At 41.4% G+C, this 20,869-nt stretch overlaps 2 protein-coding genes across 2 annotated transcripts; one reads left to right on the top strand and one right to left on the bottom strand.

Annotated features, from left to right (window-relative positions):
• Window positions 1-43: 43 nt before the first annotated feature.
• LOC306960120 (uncharacterized protein) lies at window positions 44-3,418 on the bottom strand (the record flags this gene model as incomplete). The annotated part of the gene is made up of 2 exons (XM_079552452.1): window positions 2,713-3,418; window positions 44-1,164 (listed from the first exon to the last, which is right to left on the bottom strand). Exons 1-2 carry the CDS (start codon window positions 3,350-3,352, stop codon window positions 44-46), a joined length of 1,761 nt encoding a protein of 586 aa, XP_079408578.1. The 5' UTR covers window positions 3,353-3,418.
• Window positions 3,419-13,161: 9,743 nt separating this feature from the next.
• LOC306960132 (high affinity choline transporter 1-like) lies at window positions 13,162-20,181 on the top strand. The gene is made up of 8 exons (XM_079552470.1): window positions 13,162-13,557; window positions 13,648-13,761; window positions 18,377-18,532; window positions 18,602-18,750; window positions 18,864-19,007; window positions 19,096-19,249; window positions 19,323-19,540; window positions 19,601-20,181. The coding sequence occupies exons 1-8, from the start codon at window positions 13,374-13,376 to the stop codon at window positions 20,069-20,071; spliced, it is 1,590 nt and encodes a 529-aa protein (XP_079408596.1). The 5' UTR covers window positions 13,162-13,373; the 3' UTR covers window positions 20,072-20,181.
• The last annotated feature ends 688 nt before the right edge of the window (window positions 20,182-20,869 follow it).

Raw genomic sequence — 20,869 nt, 5'->3', positions numbered from 1 at the left:
CACATACATGTGCAGAATAAACAAAGCGATTAGAAAAAAATGGTTAAATATTGGAGAACTTGTGTTTCGTGGGCAGTCGTCGTGGTTCGCTGTCATTTCGTTCGTCAGTCTCGGGTGGCTGTGGGTCGTCGTCTTGCTCCAGGCTGATCCAGAGACGAGGCAGAGGCGGGGGTATTTCCGGATGCAGTAGAAGCGCCGGTCTGGGCCTCAGCGCGCTCAAATCCCGACTCCGCACTGACAGCATCCGACTGGAGGGGAAAATCGCCACCACCCTTGGCCGTTTCTGGCAGAAATAGAGAATCGCCGCGATAATGAGGACTATTAGGATGAGGCAGCAGATTACGAGCAGGGCGATAAACATGGCAGCCATTTTATCGAAAGAGGCGGCTTGCTTTGAGGTGGTAGTGATCGGGGTCGAGGTGGAAACGTTTGAGGTTGTGTCCTGTTCTGAGGGAGTTGTGTGAGTAGAAGTAGGGGGAGTTTGTGTAAAAGAAATACAATCTTCTCTGTATGAAACTGGTTCAACATTTACGACTGGAAATTCGGGCAGCATTGCATGTCTAAATTTTGAGTTTACTACGCCATTTTCAAATCCCATTGCCAACCACATGCTGTTAATGTCTTCATAGTGGCATTGCCCATTGTCACATAGGCTACGGTTGTACCAGGATACAACAGTGGAGCCAGGTGCGATTGCCACAATTGCAAGACGGCGGTAGTTTGTGGCGTTGAAGTAATTTGAGATTTTGCTTAGGAAGAGCTCCATCTTTTGGCGGTGAAGGAGAAGGGAATGCAAGCTGAGGCGCACGGTGAGAGTGAAAACATGACAGGGCTGAAGGGGATTGCGATATAGATCTACGGTGAATGGGATTGAGGTGGTGAGCCCGCCTTTGTCCCGGGCTGAAAGGAGAACACGCTGAGGGGCGTAGTGCGTGTCCATTTCAAGGGCTACGCCGTGCAATTCGAGACCGTCCAGAGACAACCATGATCCCACACTAGGAGGAGGTGGATCAAGGAGTGTCATCTTTAAAGACAGGGCATGCGCTGCTCCGTCCTCCGGGTCAACGAAGGTATTCTGGGAGATGGAATACAGAAACGGGAACCCGACGGTGGCGGTGAGGGCTGGTATGGTCTGCGACACTTCAGGAGGGAAGTTAACAGAACCTGGAAAATGGGGTTAGGCAAAAACAAGTTTATGAAGACTTCACTTTAAAACATATTTACAGGTACCGTATTTCCCGGACGATAAGCCGATCCAGAGTATAAGTCACACCAGCCAAAAAATGCATAATGAAGAAGAAAAATGTGTATATACAGTGGGGAAAAAAAATTTGGTCAGTTCCCCATAGACTTTATTGGATTTTGGCCAAATACTTTTTTTCCCCACTGTATTAGTCGCTCTGGAGTATAAGTCGCACCAGCCACGGAAACTACCTGGGCAGCATGGACTGCTCCGTTGACAAGCCTCTCCTGGCAGCACGTTGTTCAAGCACTATTTTGCAAACTTGCCATCTAGCTTTCAGGCTGCGATTGGCTTTTGTTGTTTTCTTCATTGCAGTCCCTCACAAGCGTTTCGCTCACTCTAAACTTTCATTCTGCTACTCGATTGTTTTTTTTGTTTTTTTTTACATTTTCAGTGGTACAGTGAGTAAGTGCTTTATGTGTCATTATACAACCTTACAGGAGTAAGATTACTGGTACACAAGCCTAGAGCGCCCCCTAGCCGCTATCAGTGTGAATATAACAAATTGGAAATTATTTATTGTGATATAAGTCTCACCTGAGTATAAGTTGCGCAACCAGCTAGGGCTGAACGATATTCATGTCAGATATCTCTATCGATATGATACTATATAACTATGGGTTAGGTGAAAACCAAGCATTTTACAGAAAAATAACATAATGTGCAGTTTTATTGATGAAAATCGTTATCGTTTATATATTGCTTTTTCTGATTTTAATATTTTGAATGTTCATATCTCTAGCGATATGATAGCGATATATCTTTCAGCCCTACACCCAGCCAGACTCGGATGAAAAAGTGTGACATATAGTCTGGAAAATACGGTTATTAGAATGGAAATGCATTACATTATCCAAATATTAACAAGTGTTTAACATTATCCTTTAGTTTAATGATTCTCCAACTTTTCATGTGAAGTACCACCATAGTCTAATCAGCTCCTTTTTAGATGCTTTTCGTGCTTTTTCCAGGTTAGTCCTGAAATGTATTTTGGGTGCATTGTCCAAATCGACCAACAAAAGGATTATGTTGATGTATTGAAGCTGAGTTCACTTAAAGGCGCATTATGTAGCTTTTTATGTGGAGATTTTTTTTTCTGTGTGTATTTGTAGTGCCCCAGCGGCTGGATGAGTGGTTAGCATGGTGCCTTTACTTTCGGTAGTCTCTACAACGCTCCAGGATCAACTGTTTGGAAGGATTTCATTGCTCTCACCAGAAAACCTACAAAACAATTGATCCTGGAGCATTGTAGAGACCAGTGTGCTAGAAAGTAAAGGCTCCATGCTAACCACTCCTAAAGCCACTGAGTCACTACAAGGTCAAATACACACAAAAATCAACCTTTTTCCTTCGCACAAAAAGTCACATAATGCACCTTTTAAACAAACCACAAAAAGACTCATGAATCTTATGTGTTTATACAATTCTGAGCAAAATCATCTGCATTTCACCTCCTCTTGACCACTTACTTGTTGCGATGACAGAGGATGGTGACGGTCCGACAATGTCATGCGAGGAATGCCCTGCCGACGATAACAAAGCGGTCGAAACCACACTGTCGAGTTTAAATGATGGGCTTTGTTTCGCGGGACCAACAGTGGCTTGTGCGGACGACTGGCACTTTAACAAAGACTTGCTGTCTGCGTCGCAGTGTCCCACGAGGGCAGATGAACCCAGCGGTGATAATGTGTACGTCAAAACAGAAAGACTAGTCATATAGGAGGGAGTCCAAGTGTCTGGGGGCATTTGATGAGTTGCAGATGAGTAGTTTGGACTCAGAAGGGCGGAGGATGATGCCGGGACTGTTACGTATGTCTCTAAGGAACTGCCTCTGGAATTGAAAGTAGGAAATTCCACGATTCCTGAACCTCTCTGCGAAGTTGTTGATAAAGATTGTGACCCCACCTCTGATGTCACAGAATCACCGAAATAACTATTCGTATTCCCATCCATAAAACTTTCCACTGTTGTTGCAGGGAAGATGCCGCCTACTGTTGATGCACACAGGCTAAACTCCATGCTGGGGCACAATGGGAAAGAAGGCTCGAGGCTTTCAAATAAATAAACTGTGCTTTCAGTTGATGGGCTATGAGCAGTAGAGGGCGCCATTTCTTCAATATAGCTTGCAGTAGCATAGGTTTCAGATGTTAAGTACTCAGAAGAATACTTTTCAATGGGTTCAACTGTATTGCTGAAATAGACACTTGAGGTCACTTCATATTGGGAGTCAATGGCAGTAAAAGGTTCAAATGTTCTGATATTGGATAAGTCGGTGAAAGATGGTGTTAAAAAGCTTGATTGCTCATTTTCTTCAATCGTCCCAGTTGCTGAGATTGACTGTGATCGTTCAAAAGCCGATGAAAGAGTTTGAAGTTCTGGTTCAGGTGTTGCCAAAGAACCAGAACAGTCACTTAACCCATTTTGTCCATAGCAGAATATGTCACTGCGGTCAGCCTTGACTTGTGTCTCCAACGAAAGATCACTTTGACGAGCAACGTGAGAAAGGTCTTGAACTGATTGTATAATGACTGTTGGACTTATACTCTCAAGTGTCCATTGCAGTCTAGTGCTATGTTCATAAGTTAAGGACGATGTGAGTATTGATTCAGATGGAACTCGACTGGAAAACAGCAGTGAGGATTCAAATTCCAGGTCTGTCATTTGACTCACCATTGTGGCTGGAGACATGCTGCCAATGCTTGTATTTGGCATAATTTCATAAGTTGAGAGTACACCTTGAGTCGCATCAGATTGCCAACCTGTCAATAACGCAGTTGCATACAAGGCCTTTGACATCTCTGGAAAGTGATTAGTGGCGGAAGAGACTATTTGCTGGACACTTGAGGGGGTTGTCGTTCCCAAATAGTTGCTTGTAGTTGGAAAAATGTCATCGGTCGAAATCTGACCTGAGTAAGTTACACTGGGACTGACTGTAACTGTTGATGCCGGTGTTGCGCTCAAATATGCATGAGCACTTGAGCCGTGTAACGAAACGTGAGGAGAAACGTGATTACTTTCTGAAAAGAGATTGATGAAAGATGACTGAAAAAGCATGGAATAGATTTGCTGTGATGCCGTCGTCATCGGTTGTGCGCCTTGGAAGGTTGACGAAAACATTTGCCAATCATCAGCTGTTGACGAAGTGCAACGGACTTGATCAAAGCATAATCCGCTACTGAAGGCCAACTCGGGTTCCAGTTGTGAAGTCAGGAACGCGTTAGAGGAGAATGTCTGAGAAATGTATGTCCATGATCGTCCACTGGTGATGTACCCAGAAGGTAAAGGCGGTGTATACATGGATGCTGTGGGTTCTATGGTGAAGGAGAAATGCATTGAAGACTCCAGTTCATTTTGCGCCGTCTGACTCTCCGATGTGGCCAGTGATGCATCGGAAACCACATTTAGCTGAGAGGTCTCTTGGTGACTCTCTCCAGACACTGCTGGGGGCACACTTTGACCGTATTGCTCAGTCATTGATGTTTGACTCAAGTATATGTTTGAGGGTGAATACGTCCATGTCAAGAGCATTGCCTTTGATGACTGCGATGACTTGTCAGTGTTGAAGGAGACCACGAAGGTTTCAGAAACAGATGGACCGCTGAAATCTGGTCTGAATTCCGAAAAGTCTGTGAAAATAAAAATGCAAAACAAAAGTCTTTTTTTAACGCTGTTAGTCATTGTGAAAAGGGAAAAGCTATATTTTTCAGTAAAATGTGTTGCTTTGGGAGAATTTTAGGTTTATTTTGACTGCAACATTGTCCTTTTTCTTACAAATACCACTTTTAAGTAATAACTTTCTAAATAAACTAACACCCTGGAGGTAGGGGGTACACAGTTGACCACTGAAAGGCCAAAGGGGTACAAAAGACAAAAAACGTTGGGATCCACTGACATACACTACCACTAAAGTTTGGGGTCACTTAAAATGTCCTTTTTTTTGTTTTTTAAAGATTTCTTTTCATGAGGATGACATTAAATTAATCAGAAATGCAGTCTAGACTTTGTTAATGTTGTGAATGCCTATTCTAGCTGGAAACGGCGCATTTCTAGCAACCATCGCTCCAGTGTCTAATGATACTTGTGTTTACTAATAGTGTTAAAGAGTAATTGATGATTAGAAAACCCTTGTGCAATTATGCTAGCACTGCTGAGAACTGTTGTGCTGATTAGAGAAACAATAGAACAGGCCTGGGTGACTCCAAACTTTTGAGCGGTAGTGTACATACGATATGTACATACATACAGTACCTATTAAAGTTTGGAAACGGTTTCTTTGTGTATTGCTGGGTTGCAGGTTTTAGAATGTGATGAGGACCCAGTGGGACAGGAGCCAGTTTTTCCTATTAACAGCTTTACACTTTCACAAGTCGAATTTATGAATTACAAAAATGATCATGAATGTCAGTCACTGGGTCCATAATCTCTGTACAAGACCAAAAAGTCCTCAAAAACAAAATAATTTTACTTCTATATAATATTTTAGGCCTTTTGAACACTGTGATGTCACCTGTAACCCAGCAATTTCATATGTCTGTTATTTGCACTATTTTCTTAAAGAAAATTGTTGATACCGGACTCAAGACTATCAAAACAAGTAAAAATAAACACAATTGATCAATATTCATTTTTGGCCACGATCCACTTGTCCTGAGCCACTAACTGATGATCTAAGACCCCATTATTTCTGCTACTCTAAATAGGGGCTTTACTCCAGACAGTTGCATGAGTTCCTCTAACCTATGCAATGCTTATTCATCCAAGGGCCTCATTGGTCACATCTCTCCAATGTATGAGTACAATGACCAGCCTCACAGCACTTCAGTCAGTCCCAGACCAAAGCAGGACTTACCCTGTGATTTCATGTGGGCCCGGCCGGATGATTCAGAGTGACTGTATCCATACATGTGGGTCCAGATGGCGGTCGCCTCCAGATCCCGTCTCAAGGTCAGACTTGTGGGCAGCCTTTGTAAGTCAGTGATCCCATGCCTCACAGCGGAACTGGCTGTTAATATTAAAGGAGTAATGTTTTGCTCAAATGATAATAATGTGCTCATCGCAGATTCAGAACGGCCATAAGAAAGACTAGAGGCTTTTGCTACGCTATTAGATTGTAAATTATTAAGCGTTTTGCTGTTTGTTTCCCCTAATGTATTCTGTGTACTCGTTATAAAACCTTGTTCGATATCAATCATGCTTGTCGGCTGTGCGGGCAAAGTTGGCACATTAAAGCTTCCTCGTGACGTGACATTGCGGCTTAAGAGCTGATCTTTTAAGTCTCTTTTTACTTTCTGAGCAGCTTTATTGTTGCACAGAAACCTCCATGCGAAAACCGGTACGTGGAGTTGTTTTGCCAATGCGCTGGTCTCGAATTCATCTTGAAGAAAAGAGGGTTGTGTATGTGATCTGCATCTTAAAGGCCATACGAGCTGAGTGATTTTTCCAGCGGTGGCATCCCTCTCAAAGTCTTTCGAGTTGATGGGTTGGCAGATCGTTTTGTGTGGTGGTACATTGGTGTTAGAAATTAATGAGATTGATTCCCGTTGCAGCTGAAAGAAGGCTGACACTGTGTTGACCAAATGGATGCGCTGACTGGCATTGAGGCTGACTGGATCTACTTCCAGGAGAAGGCTCCCCCAGACACTGATGCCTCTGTAAGGTAAAGGCCCTGTATTTAGTGTTATCGAGGCAATGAAGTAAGTTTCCTTTGATTTGAGTATTCTTTAAATGCAGTTTTCTTGTTTTGCAGTATTCAACTTTTTATGCAGGAAAAACAAAAAAAGAGTTGATGTGAGTGCGTATTTGACCTGTGGGATGCTCCAGGACCAATTGTTTTTAGGGTTTCTGGTAGGTTTTCACTGCTGATAGATCGGTCTCCATGGTTACTTATACAGTGGTATGCATAAGTAATATATTTCATTAAAATTTTATGTTAAAGACACACACTAGGTGACACACAATCATGAAGTGAAATGAAATGTATACATGATTTAGATTTTTTTTTTTAATAAATAAAAAACTTATGGCAAACGGGACTTCTTATGGTTTTCTTTTAAAATGCCACTCTGTCATAAAGGCCATATTTCAATCAATCAATCAAACTTTATTTATAAAGCGCTTTTCATACCAAAAGGTATCACAAAGTGCTTTACAGATTACAACATATAAAACAATGCGCTTGGGACAACCTCCCATATATATATTTTATATACTAGGATTAAATAAATAGATTAGTCAGTTAAAGGCTAAGTTAAAAAGGTGGGTCTTGAGCCTGCTCTTAAAAACATGAACGTTCTCTGCAGCCCTGAGCTCCTCCTCAGGTCGTTCCAGAGGGCCGTAATATTGGAAAGACGCCTCACCATGAGTCTTTTTGTTGACTTTAGGAATAACTAGGAGACCCCTGCTGGAGGAGCGAAGGGGCCGAGAAGGTTCATAAGGTAAAAGCAGTTCTGAAAGATAAGAAGGACCCAGACCATTAAGACATTTAAAAACCATTAAAAGAACTTTAAAAGCGATCCAGACACACACGGGGAGCCAATGCAGCGATTCAAAAACCGGTGTAATGTGGTCCCGCCTCCTGGTCTTCGTCAGGACACGAGCTGCTGAATTTTGTAAAAGTTGTCAACCTGAGATACTCTTTTTGGGAAGACCAGAGAGCAGGGCATTACAGTAGTCGATATGACTGGTGATAAAAGCATGCATGAGCGTCTCCGTGTTGGCCCGAGTGAGAATGGGGCGGACTCTGGCTATGTTCTTTAGATGGTAGAAACCTATCTTTGTGATATTCCTAATGTGTGGAATAAACGCCAGCTCAGAGTCGAAGATCACACCCAGATTCTTCACCGGTGAGGAAGGATTAATAGACAGTGACTGTAGTTTGGGTAAAAGTTTCTCTCAGGGCCGATGATTAACATTTCAATTCTGTCCTGGTTAAGCTGGAGAAGGTTTTCTGCCATCCAGAATTTGATATCTAAAATGCAGTTAAAAAGTGCAGTTCATCATCATAAGCTTCTTGGTAACATCTCTGGTCAGTGCTGTCCTTGTTCGGTCAGTAAGTTTAGGAGGACGGCCGGGTCTTGGTAGGTTTGCAGTGATGCCAGAGTCTTTCCATTCCTGGATGGTGTATTTAACTGCACTTTGAGAGATGTTCAAAGCTTTGGAAATGTTTTTATAATCTTACCCAGCTTTATACTTCTTAATAACTTTATCCAGGGCCTGTCTGGTGTGTTCTTGGACTTCGTCATGCTTCTGCTCCACAATAGTCTCTTCACAGACCTCTGAGACCATCACAGAGCAGCTGTATTTGAACTGACAGTGGATTACACACAGGTAGACTCTGTTTAGTCATTGGATCAACATGTGGTCATTTAGAAATCATTAAGCAACTTCTGAAGGCAATTGTTTGCACTAAAAGGAAAGGGGGCCGGTACTTATGCACATCACACTTTTCAGTTTTTATTAATTTCATTTCACTTCACGGTTGTGTGTCACTTAGTGTGTGTCCTTCACATAAAATTTCAATTAAATATATTTATGTTTATGGTCCATAGTGTGGCAAAATGTCAAAGTTAAAGGGGGGCCCATACTTATGCAACACACTGTACATTCCATCCATTAAACCTACAAGAAACCGTAGAAACCGTAACCACCCATACAGCCACTGGGCGACTGAAAGGTCAGAAACGCACTAATATCAACTCTTTTTTTTTTCACATTAAAAAGTTGCAAATGCGCTTTTAACAAAACTCACCTTTGTACAGAATCCGCCGTTGCATTGAGGACATGCACGTAGAAATCGGCGGTGCAGTTGTGATTGATGACACTTATTTGAAGGTGATGGATCCCAGAATCCTCAGCGAGAGCAAGTCCCACTAAATACCCACTATGATGTGTGTACACCACCCAGGAAGGCAGGGGTTTCCCACTGGTCAGGGAAATCTGTGATAAAAAAACATATCTTTAGACATTGTTTGCATTGATTCTATACTATATTTATCTTATTCATTTGTAATATTAAGGTTGTGTTGGCTTACTCTGCTAAAAAAGACAAAAGCTCCTACCCGTTTAACCACCCAATACAACCAAGGCCGGATTTATGCAGGGGCTTACAGGGGCTAAGTCCAAGGGCCCAGCAGGTTGAAGGGCCCATGGGCATACGGAGAAAAATGCGTGCTCAGTGCAGGTTGTAAACTAGTTCCCTCTCTCTTTGCAGACTCGCTCACATTTATCAGATGATTTTTTTTTACCCGAGAATGAATAAACCAGGACTAAACAAGGGCTGAGCCAATTTCATTGAGGTGACATTGGGGAAAAATATGTGCCTATTGGTCTGTTAAAATACATGAAAATGCACCAAAATGCACCTTTGAGAAAAACAAAGATCTCTGTGGGAGGACCTCCAAACCCCCCCCTCTTTAAATGTGTCCCCCAACCAGTCTGGCAGTAGCAAAGGTTCTTCCGCGAGGGCCACAGAGCTCAGATTTGGGTCATCATATTATAGGTTTTTTTTTCTGACAAATTTGCCTCTTTTTTTTCTAAACTAGTACTATGTTTAAGGGGGCTATATGCAAGTTAGCCATTGTATACTCGCTACTGCCACCTCAGGTCATACGTGTAACTGCACCTTCTATATTAAGCTCGTGCATGACGGCACTTCGGACCCGAATTCACACCTTTCTGAGTGACAGTGCAGGATTTTAGAGGCAGTTGTGGTGAACAGGTCTGAGCTCATTCTACACATGAGGACATTGTTGAAACATGTAGGGGGAGGAAAAGGTATAGTCCCTTTAAGATGTTACTTCTGCATGTTCAAATTTTGAAATCATTCATTTATCCTGTAGAGAGAGAAATCCGACAGACAGACATACAATATATGTACAGATGATTTTGGGGGGTCCTGAAAAAACTTTAGTCCCGGCACTCATTTTACTTAAATCCGGCCCTGAACACAACCAGTATTTACACCACTGTACATTTTGTGCTCACCTGCAGATCTCTCTTATGCTTCACAGTATGCCTTAGGATGTTGAAATAGAAAGGCGACCCAGCCACAGCGGTAAAGTTAGGAAAAGTGCTTTCTAGAAGACAACGCTGCATCACACTTCGATTGTAGATCAGCCTCCCCAGCAGCATCAGAAGTTGTAGACAAATCTTCAAACTTATCATCATTTTTTTTTTTTTTTTTTACAAAAGAAGTACATAAGCTAAGGGTCCATTGATGAAGACATAATCAATGGAAATCTTAGTTGCACTAACATTTGTTGCTAAATAAATTTTCCTTACCTATAACTCTGCTTTGGCGGTCGCATAGCTATTCTCCTTAAATATAACAAAAGAAGTCTTGATAAAAGCCAGTTGTGATGTGTAGTACATGTTAGAGCCCTGGTGGTGAACATGATCCTGAAGCCTTTGAAGCAGCAGCCAGTACTCCTGTTACAGACAGTGGTGGAAAAACAGTTATGAGAAACCCAGGGCAGTGAGACAATACTCCGCGCCTTAAGCTGAGTTGGATAAAGCCTTTTATTGTCCCAAAGGGAAATTATTGTTCTCTCATTTGTTTTTCAAACAGGATTGAATTCAAGTAAAACGAAAGACAAACCCGTTGTCTTCAACAGTTGGCCAAATGTGGTGCTATTTTCTACCACTTCCTGTTTGTAGTTGAGTCATTGCAGTTTGTACGAGAAGATGGCGACTGTATATTTTTTTATATCCATGCAAAGGCTGTGTGAGTCAACATATGTGCAATCAAACACCAACTGCTTGACTTTTGAGTATGTGTTATTCTATGAACACATTTCAAGAACATAATATCACAAAATAAAGTGAAAAAAGTATATATAAAGAATAATTTATAAAGTTCTGCAAAAGGCATACCAGACAATAGAGCATGTCAAAGCTGGTCATACATTGTCCGTATGGTTGTCCATATAGTTAACATATTCCTCACAATATAAAAATGTCAGCTGCTCAATTTAGAACTACACATATTTAGAGACATTTTTACCCAAGAGACAAATATCACGAGAGTCTTTAAAGGCACACTGTGTAACATTTTGGACTATACTGTTCCCATCAGTATAGTCGAAACAGTAAATGTTATTAGTGCAGTGGGTGATCAAAGAATGGATTTGGATGAGGACTAGGCCTGTTTAAATCTCAAACCCTGTTGCTTATATAGTTCGGGAATGTGACCTCATATCGCTAAGCATTATGGGGATGGAGATTTTAAAAGTTAAAATACTGCTTTAACTTTCGCATTTAACTTTCGCATTGAAGCACATGGACACCACAGTGAGTTAGATGTATTTACCAGCAGTAGCTCAGCAGCTTACGGAGCTGTTCCACGACTGCTTTCTCCACTTTTTATACTGTTTTTAGCTAATGTTAGTCAATGGAAATGTATGCTAACAGCTGCAAAGATAGATACAGAAGGCATCTCCTCATAGAAGGGGGCGTGGCTTCGCCGAGTGGGAAAATAGAATCTTTAGAAAAACACAATTTCCCACTCTTTTTAACCATTTTCTGGTTGAATATGAACTTATTTATTACATATAAATAAAGTCAAGTGTAAATTGGGCCCTTATGGATATTTTTCTCACAGCAGATGGTCAGTAGAAGCGAAAAAAAACGCAGTTGTAGCTAGCGCTAGCTAACTGTTGCTTGTTACCGATGCTAACATGTAGCATCAAGTTAGCATTCTCCGTTATTTATGTTTTTATGGGCTGTTGAACCACTTTGCTCCACTCCATGTCTTTGTATCTTTATTTAGTAGAAATAGTATATTCATATTTTAGTGTTTGTTAAAGTAGTTTTTGAATAATTAAAGAAAGTTTAGATTTTCCTCCACATTGTTTCCCCCTTTTTAAACATGACCATATATGGCCGATTCCAGAGATGCCGTCCGTATCTATGGCAGATCTCCATGGTAACTGTATCTGTTTTAAAATAAATGCCTGTATTTCATTGTGATTTATTGGGTAAAATTCTACGCGGTGTGGCTTTAAGGAGTGACAGGGAAGCAAATCATTACCGCAGTTCAATTTGACGATGTTATTTTTTTTGCCATTCACTTTTATGAAACACAGACGGCATCTCGTCATAGGGGGGCGTGGCTTCGCAGAGGGGGAAAATAGAATCTTTTGGGAAACACAATTTTTCACTGTTTTTAGCCATTTTATGGTGGAATATGAACTTATTGATCACATGCAAATATAGTCAAGTGTAAATCTGGTCCATATGGATATTTATTCACGGCAGATTGTTCAGTAGAAGTGAAAAAAACGCAGTTGTAGCTAGCGCTAGCTAACCGTTAGCATTAGCCCCATTCTCCGTTATTTATGTATTTATGGGCTGTTGAATCACTTTGCTCCTCTCCATGTCTTTGTATCTTTATTTAGTAGAAAACTATATTCATAATTCAGCATTTGTTAAAGTAGTTTTTGAATAATTAGAGAAAGTTTACATTTTTTCAAAATTGTTTTCCCCCTTAACTGTTTTCAAACATGACCATATATGGGCGATTCCAGAGATGCCGTCTGTATCTATTACAGTTATGCATTTGTTCTGTACAGAAACGCACATCCAAATAAGGTAAAGCTGGGTGCTGGATCCAAAAATGAACAGTAAAAATGTATAAAAGTTCTGATATGGTGTGTGTAAATAAAAAATTGGGAGCTCCTACTGCTGTGCGGACCTTTTTTTGCATTACATATTTGTTCTAATTTGTCTATTTTAATTTCCATCCAATCCATTTTATCATGCCGATTAAAAAAAAACATGTGTATAGTTATGTATCAAAGGCGATAAATGCTTGATTGTTTCGGTCAGTACCCACAGCATCCATCATCTCTCTGAACTGACACGGCGCAAAGACCATAGAAATGAAGACTTTTAATTTGAAGGCCCGCTGAGACCTGAAAATACAGATCTCGCGACAATCCAGCTTGCAGTGTAAGGTAGCGGTAACAAAGGAAATACGAGGTGGATGTATGTATGCCTTGGCTTTTGCCGACGAAACGTAAAACTATGTTTGCATAACCGGTCACGTTGCCGCGTTCAGCAGGGAGCAATTTTTTTTTCCTTCCTCCCACAAGACGCGTAGATCTAGCCACATTATTTTATTTTTTTGGTAGAAATGGCTGTGAACTGGCCGGGGCTCTTGTCCATTGGAATATTTTACATTATTGTTCTTTGCACTGGCATCTGGGCGTCAAGGAAGTCCAGACATGAGGTGAAAAAATGCGCTGGAAGGCTAAGCGAAGTTACGATGGTCGGCGGAAGAAATCTGAATATTTGGGTCAGCATCTTCACAATGACAGGTAGAGAGATATGGGCTTTGTTCTTGATCATGTGTTGTAAATGAATGACTGTGTGTTGCGCTCTTTCCTGACTGCGTTTTTTTCTCACAGCCACTTGGGTTGGAGGTGGCTATATTTTGGGCACTGCAGAGCTGGTCTACAATCCCACAAAAGGACTGTTGTGGGCAGTGGGACCTCTTGCCTTCTCGGTGAATATGCTGATTGGTGAGTTACATCCCCCCACACGTTTGCTTGGACATTTTTTTTTTTTTTAAACAATGTGGATTTTCCAGCCGACCCCAGGTTTCATTCATTCGATGGGGGAGTTGGGATGCCGGGCGTCTCTTTTGAACGCAAGTCCTAGTCCAGTTTGGTTTTAATGTTAAGATTGAGCTGGATTATATTTTTACATTTATTTATTCAGTAGCCTTCCTTTGTGTGCGCTTTAGCCCATATTCTAATTATGACGCCTCTCTTAAACGCAGCATTTTGGGTCACTATTCCTAAATATGCTTATAAATAAATTTCATCATTGGCCTATCACGAGCCTGGAGATGGGAGCAACGTCTACGTCACTGAGAAGGTTACCGCCTCCTGTGGGTGAAACAGACGCACGAGACGCTCTCGTCCGTGGACATTGATGGGCATCAACTGAGCGAAAATGTCAGTCAAATATGAAAAGATGGCGAAGAAATCTGATGATAGATGACAGTCAACACTTTTAAACGGCTTTTATTCTGTCTATATCATTAAGTAGAAATCATGCCGTCTACGGTGTAGTTTTCTAGATGGTGAAAGCGAAAGAAATGCTTCAAATCTCCTAGCTGCTATTGCTAATGCTAACGTGACTTTTAAGACCCAGGGAATCATTATAGGCCTAATGTTGAGCACGTTTAGTAAGATGAATATTTACCGATTAAAGAAGTCACAAAAGGCACGACACGTACATGGTCGGCCACCATGTGGAGACATTTCCCCGTCATTTTTGTGTCTTTTTTTCTTTTTTTTTTCTTTATTATTATTTAAATTGTTTACCTCCTGGCATACATGTGTGTATCATTGATATAATTGTTCAATTAAAAAAAAAAAGATTTCCCCGCCTGTAGTGAGCCTTCACCGGGCGCGGAATCGGATCGTAACTGGAAAAAAAACGGCCCTAGACTCTGACCAGCTCAGCCCAAGTTAGCGTAAAACGCATTTCTACAAAGACATTTTAACATCCATTTGCGATCATTTTTATTCCACAATTGTCACCAATTAACTATAACAACAGAGCAGTTGAATAAATAAAATCGAGAAATCATTTTCTTTAGTGCTGTCAGTTGAGGCACAGATGCTAGAGTTCGGGAATAATTCCATGTTCCACAGTTACCATGGAGATTCGCCATCTTTGCAGCTGTTAGCATACTTCAAAATAAATAAATAATAATTTTACTTCTTTTACATTACATTTTGAAGTGTATTCGACAAATGAAATAATAAAAACAAAACAGACTTTTGTTCCACTTTGTCCTTTGGCAGGTTCCTTTTATTAAACGTATAGTTGGTGACTTTATGTATTTAGATGTAGTTGAGGCTGATAGAGATTTCGAGAGAATCGTCATAAATGTGCATGCTTACCTTACATTCACATAGTTGGGTCTGATATAGGGATATTTACAAACAATACTGGGGTGACATCATGAAACAAAATAGACATACCTGCAATGGAAATGTATGCTAACAGCTGCAAAGACGGCAGATCTCCATGGTAACTGTGGAATCTCCCGAACTCTATAGACTAACATTAGCTAAAAACAGTATAAAGAGTGGAGAAAAAAGCTGTGGAAAGACCTCCATTAGTTGCTGAGTTACTGCTGATAAATACATCACAACACACAGTTTACAATTGCTGCTAATCCTGTAATGCTTAGCGATATGACATCACATTCCCGAACTATATACCATCATTTGTGCTAACTTTTTACACTTTGTGGCCCCACTTGCCAGGGATTTAAAGTGCATATGACAGGTTTTTAAGACTTTTATAATATAAAAATATGACTTATTTAGAAGGACAACATCAGTTGCAAGTTCATCAGTTGCACAATTACCATTTTTATTTCAGTGAAGTAGCAATTTTAATGAAAAAATGTTGGGTAGAAAAGCAGGGGCGGACCAAGAAAAAAAATCACGGGGTGGCAAGCAGGGTCAGGGATCATTTCTGGGGCGGCAACTCATTTTACAGTGTTGAATGTTTATAGCGGGGTGTACGCTAGTTTTGCTTGATCGCAATTTTTCCTTTTTGATGCAGCCTCCCGAAATGATAGCACTGTCCATAATATAAGTAGAGGGTTTCTAACTCAAGTGAAATTTAAACTTTTGTGAAGAAAAAAAATACACCATCTTTGGGGCCACAGGAGTTGGCACCTGGCTCCTTATTTAGTTTTTAAGGTTGTTGTAGTTCTTTTGTCCTGTCAAAAAAGTACTGAGAGTGAGCCTCTGTAAGCACCCAAGTAGCTTTTAGAGTAATGGGGGTGGCAGCTGCAATCCCGTGCCACCCCTCTGGATCCGCCCCGCAGTAAAGTTGTTTTTATTAGAACCGTTAAGCTGCTGACAGGAAGTGACAGAGAAGATCGTAACATTCCACAGCAGTTTGACTCATTTCCCATTGACTTAACATGGTCGGCACGGCAACGGTTTAAAATTGTTTACCTTCTGCTTTGTCACTTCCTGTCGGCATCCAATAGGTGCAACTATAAACTTCACAAAAACTGTGAAACTAAAGAAAGCTGGGTACAATCTTTAGCAAAACCTTAAATATAATTGTGTTAAAAATTGTGTATTATGCACTTTAAGTCTATTTTTTCTCTTTTTCTTCCTGCTCCCCTTTTCTTCTTTCTTACTTGTGCCCCCCTTTTTTTTTTACCATTATTGAACTGTTACGTAAATCTCGACGGGTGTTTCTCTTTTTCCCACAACTGCCTGCACCAGCACCTCCACGCTCCACATGACCCTCACAGCACCTGCATCTTTCCGTCTTTCGCAACGTCTCAGTATAGTCAGAGCTCGCGGGTTCTCTGTGTTCTTCGCTGCAGGGCCGGGCGGCAGCACCCCGTGGCCTGATGTGTGTGTATAAGGAGAAAGTCGAGATGCCCGGCAGCCCTCGAGATGTCCTATCTGCTACAATAATCCTTCTTTTGTTTCACCCGGGGGGGGACGGGGGACTCGGCAAAAGTGTCGAGATGTTGCTCCTATCTATAACCAGAACTTAAGCACTTTTGTTTAGAAAGGTCACTGTAGAGATTCTGACTCAACTTGATAATAAACCTTGTAGGAACCGGTAAAGTAATAACTGCTAATAATGTAATAATAGACGATAGCAAAAATAATTTCCCCCAAGTTTATATGAAAGAAGCCGATCATGTAATAAAAATGCACCATGTTTATATTTACAATGTATGTCAATGTCAACTTTATTTAGCACATTTAGAAACGGCTACATCTGCCCAAAGTGCTGTACAACAAACATTATAAAGTGCAATTAATAATGTAAAAACAATGTTTTTTGGAGCTATGCAATATTCACGTGCTCCTACCTCACACTAAAAAGCTTTTCCCCATATCACTAAAATGCACCAATTAATTGTATTTGACATTTTTATGAGAAACAGTTTGTACGGATGGCAGTTGTAGTGATAAATGTTTACTTCAGTCATTTTACCCTTCCCAATCCAAAACAAATGAAACTTATTAAAGGGATATTTCAGGATTTTTGACATAGGGCCTCATTTCCTAGTGAATAATTTTAACCATTTTGCATATAAAATACCTTATATTTAAGCAGCATCTGCTTCGTGTTTGTATAAGCTATGCAGTGGCGGAGTGATCTGCTAGAAAATAGTCCCTCAAAATGCGATAATTCATGTGATACAAGGTCATACACTTTATACATACACACAGATTTATATGGTTAGTCCGGCGTTATAAGTGATTTGCCTCAGGTGCACTGTGGAGTGCGTAAGACTGTTTTTAATGCAGGCTAGTTGATACCATAGACATGCACTAGCCTTGCATTAGCCTAGCGCCACGAAACTCTTCAAACATAAGAACTGCATGAATTGCAAAAAAAATATCTCCAGGTATCAGCAACACTCTGGATAACTAGGAAATGAGGCCCTGTGTCAAAAATCCTGAAATATCCCTTCAAGCACAGCTGGCACTGCCATAGTTCCCCAACAAGCTGCATTAAAAGATATTGCTCTAGGATAATGAGCAAATGTGGCATGAATATTATACACTAATGTGGAAATGTTACCCTTTATTTTCCATTTTAAACTGTTGATGCTGGAAAAAGCTCTCCAATATTAATAACTTACAGAAATGCGTTACGTTTTGCACTGAACTATTTTATTACATTATTGGCCGTTATTACGTTATTATTATCAGTCCCTACAAACATTTTCAGATCACACGGTTAAAGAAAGTATTATGCTCTGTTAGAGAATGCAAGTTAATTACTAGTCATAACATTGGGTCATGCTGTACGGTCACACCATCTCTGTTATCTAGCCATAACCTTGGCTCTCAGGCACGGTATGTTTTGGCTTCCTTATCAGCATGACGCACAACGGAGGTTGCCTTATCCCTCTTCCTGTGGAAGCATCGCCAGACTTGAATGGTCACACTAGCACAATGTCTTGAGTTCATGTCTCCGGGTCCCGCACCGATGGTAATAAACCTCTCCTGCATAAGATATCCAGTCTCCTGCCTGTTCTTCACCTACACCCTTTCGGACCACTCAGTTTTTTCTCTAACACTGTCATCCTGATTTCATAATAATGTAGATTTGGATTTGCAGGTGGATTGTTTTTTGTTAAGCCTATGAGGTCACAGAAGTATGTGACGCTGATGGACCCATTTCAGGAGAAATACGGAAACACACTCGCTGCAGTGCTGTTTATTCCTGCTCTCTTAGCAGATATCTTTTGGGTGGCCTGTATTCTAGGTGCCCTCGGTAAGTCACAAGTATATTACAGGTCTCTATATGAACCAAACCTGACCTTTTCTGTAATGCTTTGAACAGGAGCAACAGTGAGTGTGATGATGGATATATCCCTGTACCTCTCTGTCACCGTCTCTGCTGTCGTGGCGATTGTTTACACCGTATTGGGAGGACTCTACTCTGTGGCCTATACTGATGTCATACAGCTCGTGTTCATGCTCTTTGGTTTGGTATGAACACTATGTTTAGGACTATTATGTTTATAGACCACTATAAACATAATTGATGTTTTGCTTGTTTTGTTTGTTCGTCTGTTAGCATTTTGTTCATTTTCAATCCTCAGTGGCTTTGTGTGCCTTTTGTCCTGACAAGTGCTTACTTCAGCGACATTGGAGAGACTGCAGTACATAGAATATACCAGGAACCGTGGATTGGTGAAATAAAGCTGGAGGATGCAGGTGTCTGGGTGGATGACCTGCTCTTACTTGTGAGTTATATACCTGTCAATTTTTGATAGCTTTTAAACAATGGCAGTCATCTTTAAAGAAATGTTTGATTGTTTTGTTTTTCACAAGGCCATTGGAGGTATTTGCTATCAGACATTTTACCAAAGAGTGCTTTCTGCGGCCTCAGATGCTCAGGCTAAATTCACATGTTTCGCTGGAGCAGCTTTGTGTCCTTTTCTGGGACTCCCATCAATCCTTGTCGGAGCGGTGGCTGCATCCACAGGTGGGTAATTATTTGACTGTGTAGTTGTGTATGAGACGCAGTTTTTCATTGTTGGTGTATGTGCTTTTCTCAGATTGGAACCAGACCTCCTTTGGGTCGCCCAGTCCTTACGAGCAGGGAAAGGCTGGTCTCATCTTGCCAATAGCTCTTCAGCAGCTCTGTCCTTTCTTCGTCTCTCTGATCGGTATGGGGGCACTCGCTGCAGCAGTCATGTCTTCAGTGGACTCTGTTCTTCTGTCAGCTGCCTCACAAATCTCCAGAAATGTCTACAAGAACATCCTCTATAAAAAGGTACAGTCACATCAGGTGGGGTTGTTAGTGGTGACCAGGGTTAATTGCTTTGTCCTTCAGGCATCAGAGAAGAGCATCGTGTTGGTGATGCGAGCGTCCATTGTCCTGTGTGGCCTGGTGGGGGCGCTGCTGGCCACAACCACCTACTCCGTGGTAGTGTTTTGGCTCTTCAGTGCAGACTTGCTATACTCAATAATGACGCCCCAGGTCATCTGCACCCTCTTCCTGTCCCGCTGGGTGAACCACTATGGGGCCTGCTGTGGTTTTGTGTTGGGCCTCCTGCTGCGAGCTCTGGTCGGGGAACCTATGCTGGGTCTCCCCTCTGTGCTCCCCCTGCCCTGGGACAAGACACTAGACGGCGGATACAGGCAACATGTGCTTCCTTTTCGTACCGCTATAGTCCTCATCACTTTTGCAACTATTCTTCTTGTGTCACAGTTATCTAAACGGATATTTCCAAAAGAATTTTTGGTAGAAGAAAGTGTGGAAGACTCAGAACTGAACCGCACAAAAGAACTGATACAACATTAAACAAATTTGATGCCAATCAAGTGATATATCAACTACGCACAAATCATAAACTGCTATTTATAAAACGTATGTTTCACACAATAAAAACACCATTGTAACACAGTTCCCTTGGCTTTGTTTAAATATGCACACACGTGTCAGAGAGAGAGCTGTGGATCTTTGACTTTTTTTAAAGTTATAGCCCCAGGTAGCAAATTGATCGCCTGTCCCATCACAGTTTTATTGGTTTGTTTATGCGTAAGTAATGCTGCTAATATCTATGGTAACACAGTTGGCAGCACTCTGGCGCATTGCCTGTTTCAGTGAATCCCAACCTTTTTTTCCTTGAAGCCCCCGCCCTTTTATTGTTAAGTATATATTTCAATAAAACAAGCTGGAATTGGAGTGTTTAATGCAACTGTAGTTTTTTTCTCAGACATATTTGATGATTTTTAAACATATCATTACTCAGATGACATCACTTATGACCCGACCCTCTGACCAGGAAAAGCTCTCGGCGCCCCTGCAATCCCAGGCACCCCCCCGGGGAGGCCCGCCCCCCAGGTTAGGAACTACTGGCCTAACTGACAGCTTTACATGGACTAAAGTGGCATGCAGAAGTTTAGGCAACCAAAATTTGCGCTGAAAAGTACGAAATGTTCCTCTTTTTAAATGGAATGGAAATTACGCAGAGACGCAGTTAGGAATAAGTCTTTGTACTGGGCCGACAGTGGCGCAGACAGCAGAATGGCTCGTCTTGTGACTGGAGGGTTGGCAGTTCGAATCCTGCAGGTGCACAGTCATTGTGTCCTTGGGCAA

This window comes from Gobius niger (assembly GCF_951799975.1).
Source record: "Gobius niger genome assembly, chromosome: 2".
Classification (NCBI taxonomy): Eukaryota; Metazoa; Chordata; class Actinopteri; order Gobiiformes; family Gobiidae; genus Gobius; species Gobius niger.
This window is presented reverse-complemented; position numbering and strand designations above follow the sequence as displayed.

Coding starts and splice junctions, on each gene's coding strand:
- LOC306960132 (XM_079552470.1), top strand. CDS start 13,374: ATGGCTGTGAACTGGCCGGGGCTCTTGTCCATTGGAATATTTTACATT. Junction 13,762..18,376: donor CTCGGTGAATATGCTGATTG/GTGAGTTACATC, acceptor TTGGATTTGCAG/GTGGATTGTTTTTTGTTAAG. Junction 19,008..19,095: donor TGGATGACCTGCTCTTACTT/GTGAGTTATATA, acceptor GTTTTTCACAAG/GCCATTGGAGGTATTTGCTA.